Here is a 4,374-nt window from a genome sequence, read left to right as displayed (position 1 = left end):
ATCCCTCAATCCTCACAAGCCCACCTTGTTAACATCCCTTAACCATTATTTAATCTCTCAAATCTATCCATGTCTAGTTATCTATCCACAATATTTTTTTGGGAAAATGCACGCGGTGCCCTTCAACTTTGATGTTTTGTCCGAAATACCCAATTTTTTTATCTAGAGAACTTTATAACTCCTGTTTACGAAATCAGACAGTGACGATTTTTTTTCCAAATTGATTATCATTTCGAGAACTACGACTTGAAAAAAAAATTTGTCGAGTTTGGAATTCGTGAATGAGAGATATGGTCACTCAAAGTTTGTTCATTAAAAAAAACTTTGACGTACAAAAACTCCTAGCTACGGGATCCAAATACGATAATTTTTTTTTCAAATCGTAATTCTCGAAAAGATAATCGATTTGAAAAAAAAAATTATCATTTTCTAAAACTCGTAGACACGAATTATAGCCTCTTGAAGATTTCCGGAACATAAAATTGGGTATTTGAAAGAAAATCGAAATTGAGCAAGACGTGCGTTTTTCGCGCATTTTTTTTTTTTTTTTTTTTTTTTTTTTTTTTTTTTGGCTTTAAACAACTCCACAAATTACTCAAATTGTTTAAATTTCAAATTTCCTCTCTACTTTGTAAAGTGGGTCCCCCACTTCCACCTCAATCCAATAAAGCAGCTACAAACTTCCACTATAAAGCTTCCCTCCTCATTCCACGCCATTCTCCCCTCATTACTTTTCTTCCCAATTTTACCCTTCCTCTCTCTAAAACCATACAAAATTCACCGTATTAACAATGGCAGACATCAAAGAAGCTGAAAACGCAGCGTTTTGGCTCCCACCTCATTTCCTGACTGAAGAAAAACCCTCCAACGACCCGAAAATGAACCCAAAATCCTATGATTTGTTCGACTCCGGGTTCTGGTCTGACCCGTTTGAGTCTCCTGATTACGACGAAAACATTAACCAAAACGACGACGCTTTGCTCCTTTCTCACTTAACCCGTCACTTCTCTCACACTTCTCTCCATAACAACAAATCCACCACCCCTGAGGTATACATTTAAACATATACTTCAACCGTCTCGATCATTTGTTTACTTTTTTAATTCCTTATGACGGAATATACTTTTAACTAACTTTTGTTAATTTTAACTTAATTTTGTAGAAACCGCGGTTATATTCGACGTCACCACAGTCGACTCTATCCGGATTCGGGTCGGGCAACGGTCGAAGCGGATATTCGAGTAACGGAAGTCCAACTGGACCGTCACCGCCGTTAACTCCGAATCTCAAAAACGACGCCGCATGGGACTTGTTATATGAAGCAGCTGGGGAAGTTGCTCGTCTTAAGATAAACGCCATGGCAGCACAAATGAACAACAATAGAGGACTCCTCGGCGCTCCACGTCACACTTCGTGCTTCGAACCGTCTCGTCATCACCACCTCAATGCTTATAACAACCAGGTATAACTAACTAATTAAAATCCTATTTTTTTTTATCATTTATCTATATTTATTTATATTATTTGTGATCGTATTTTAATTAAAGGTAAATAAATGAATGAGACGGATTGTGTGTAATGTTTTAGGAGCTGAAATGGACTCAGAAGAGTAACAATTGCGAGTGTGGTTACCTCCAGCCTCGGCGAAGCAGCGGTGTTGCATGGATTCAATCGCAACCGAATCATCACCGTAACCAACACCGTCCAACGGTGGTGGCGAATAGCATGTATCAAGGGAGGTCTGGTATGGTGGGGCCTACAATGGAAGGAGTCAAGCCACGGTCAACGGGGACTGGAGTATTCCTTCCACGTAGGATTTCCACCTCACCACCGCCTCGGCCACGTAACTATCAACAACAACCACAACCACAACGCTCTGTATTACGCGTTAAACCAACTGGTAAATAAATACTGTCTTCTTCTGCTTCAATTTCTCCTTTTTAATTGGTCAATTTTTTATTTTGTCGTTTTGTAACCGTTTATTTATGCAATGGACCGTGGCGTAATCAGTATATGTAGGGAGTAGTTAATAATTCAGTTGAAAATGTTAATTCTTGTGATGTCTTGTGACGTGTGACAACTGTTTAAACAGTTTGTCTCATTAAAGACGGTCACAAGGTGAAGACGGATAGAGGTCATTTGCATTTTGTGAAAATGACACGATTCGTGTTCAGCTTATGATAAATAGTATAGGTCTTCAACGAGAATTTGTGCTGTTTAAAATAATGAGAAAAGAAAAAGTGGTTATTAGATATCACAAGTAGATTTTCGTCACAAGGAAAAAAATATCGGAGAATAGTAGATTTTAATTTACTTTTAATTTTGAAGATTTTAATTGATCATTTAATAATGGGAATTACTTTTGATGTTATACAGTTGCGATACCAGACAGATATGAGGAAGCTAATCAGAATTTCCAATCGAGATTAACCGCCGCTAAATTCCCTACTGATCATGGTAATTATGATATTTTTATGCTAATTAAACTGTTAATTAACGATTAATTTTTGTTAAATTTTAGTGATTTTAGTATAATTAATAACAGAACAAATGTAAAAAAATGCAGAGATTATGTGGGCAAGGAGGAATGTAATATTGGGGCAGCAGAGAAAGACAGAGACCAAGACTACTGCAACAATGGTGGGCCAGGGTCAGGAATTAAGTCTGCCTAATGACTGGACTTATTGATTAATTACCTTAATTAATTATTATTTTTATAATAATTAGTCAATTAGTCATACTATTGGAAGTGTTGGTGTTTTGTTGGTGAAGGGGAGATGGAGTTTTAGGTTTGTTAGGTATAGAATATAGAGTCTCATAGTTAGTAGGATGTGTTGATCAAATTCCAAAGAGGGAAAGGGAAAGGGAAAGGGAAATGGATGACGAATTCAATAAGTTTATGGTATAAGCTAATTAGGTCGTACTGAGTCTCGGTATAACATATTTATAAATAATGTTGGATTATTTCGGTATTGTGGTTGTTACTTTGAAAAAGAAAAAGTGGTGTGGATTGAAGGAGTATGATGAAGATCCTGAGTTCTTTTGTGATTTTGAATTGGTTTATTGGTTTTTAATTACTTTAAGAAGAAATTTAGCTTTTGGTGGCCCTTTTTTTGTGATGGGTGTTTAGAGGAAGAAGGATACTTAGGTAGAAAATGGAGGTTTAATTAAATAATTTACATTTCTGGTTGTAATAATAATAGTAATAATAATAATAATAATAATAATAATGTTTGAGGTAAATTAGGATTGGGAAATTAGCAAGGGTTGTTTTTGTATGGGAAACTTCCCTTGGCATTTCTTTGATGTAATACCCCTTTGATGGGCTTATATAATTCAGATAAATTGTAGCTACATTTAAATTTCTTCTGTGTTTTTCGTATGATTATTGGTCATTTATTTATTTCGCTATCACAAAAAAATAATTCGGATTCTCTTCATTTTCTCTTCTCTTCATTTCCTTTCAACAATGTAATTTTGAAATGATCTAACAGTCACTCTTTCAAATATGAATGATGATACAAAGAAGACAACATATAAAATTAATGTTATTCGAGGAAATATATCGCTCCATTTTCAGGATCCTAATCAGCTACAAATGAAGCATTTACTCAAAAGTACCACATGTCTATTTGATGACAAAATGTAGTTAATGTATACTCCCTCCATTCAACTTCACATGGCCATTATGTTTTATCACATTTGTCAACGCTACTTTTACGCGGCAAATATCTTTACTTATGTATTTGCAAAAATTATAAAAGTTAGTTATTTTTAATGTACTTTTAAAGACGAATCAAATAAGATATCACATGAATATATTTTCACTTATGTATCGAGAGAAAATTGAAGTTGAATGTTGGCTTGTGAATAGTGTGCAAAAGAGATAATGACCTTGTGAAGTTAAACGGAGAAAGTATAATGTGTTGTATATTTTAACAAAAATAATACACAATAAATATTTGATTTATATTCTTTTTTAAAAAATATATATATATTTATGTTACTGATTTTCCGTTTCTAAACTAAAGGTCAAACATTCTCATTTAATTTCCAAATTCAATGTTACAAACGTTTTTCCATTGACCATATTTGCTAATGGATTGCTTTGGTCTATGATCATTAATGTTTAATAGCCTAATAAATCTACTATATTCTAATAGCTTTGCCGTTTTGTGGACTAACGTCTTTTTGGGATTAATACTACAATTTACTTTGATCTTTGTGTAACGTTATTATTCTTTGACGTTTTTAACTCCACCAAATATGTATATATATGGTTATATGGACAGCTTTTTTGGTGTGTGTGAAAATACATATGATCTTTACAAAAATTAAAAAAAGACAATATTCTCCCAAAGTTTTTACAAATTG

At 33.9% G+C, this 4,374-nt stretch overlaps 1 protein-coding gene across 1 annotated transcript; it reads left to right on the top strand.

Annotated features, from left to right (window-relative positions):
- Positions 1–710: 710 nt before the first annotated feature.
- Positions 711–3,365, top strand: LOC141612414 (uncharacterized). Its single transcript, XM_074431180.1, has 5 exons — positions 711–1,049; positions 1,163–1,462; positions 1,588–1,900; positions 2,377–2,457; positions 2,567–3,365. The coding sequence occupies exons 1-5, from the start codon at positions 792–794 to the stop codon at positions 2,686–2,688; spliced, it is 1,074 nt and encodes a 357-aa protein (XP_074287281.1). The 5' UTR covers positions 711–791; the 3' UTR covers positions 2,689–3,365.
- Positions 3,366–4,374: the final 1,009 nt, after the last annotated feature.

The sequence above is a fragment of the Silene latifolia genome, chromosome 11, assembly GCF_048544455.1.
Source record: "Silene latifolia isolate original U9 population chromosome 11, ASM4854445v1, whole genome shotgun sequence".
In the NCBI taxonomy this organism is placed as follows: domain Eukaryota; kingdom Viridiplantae; phylum Streptophyta; class Magnoliopsida; order Caryophyllales; family Caryophyllaceae; genus Silene; species Silene latifolia.
Note: the sequence above shows the minus strand (reverse complement) of the source record. Positions and strands in the feature narration are given on the sequence as shown.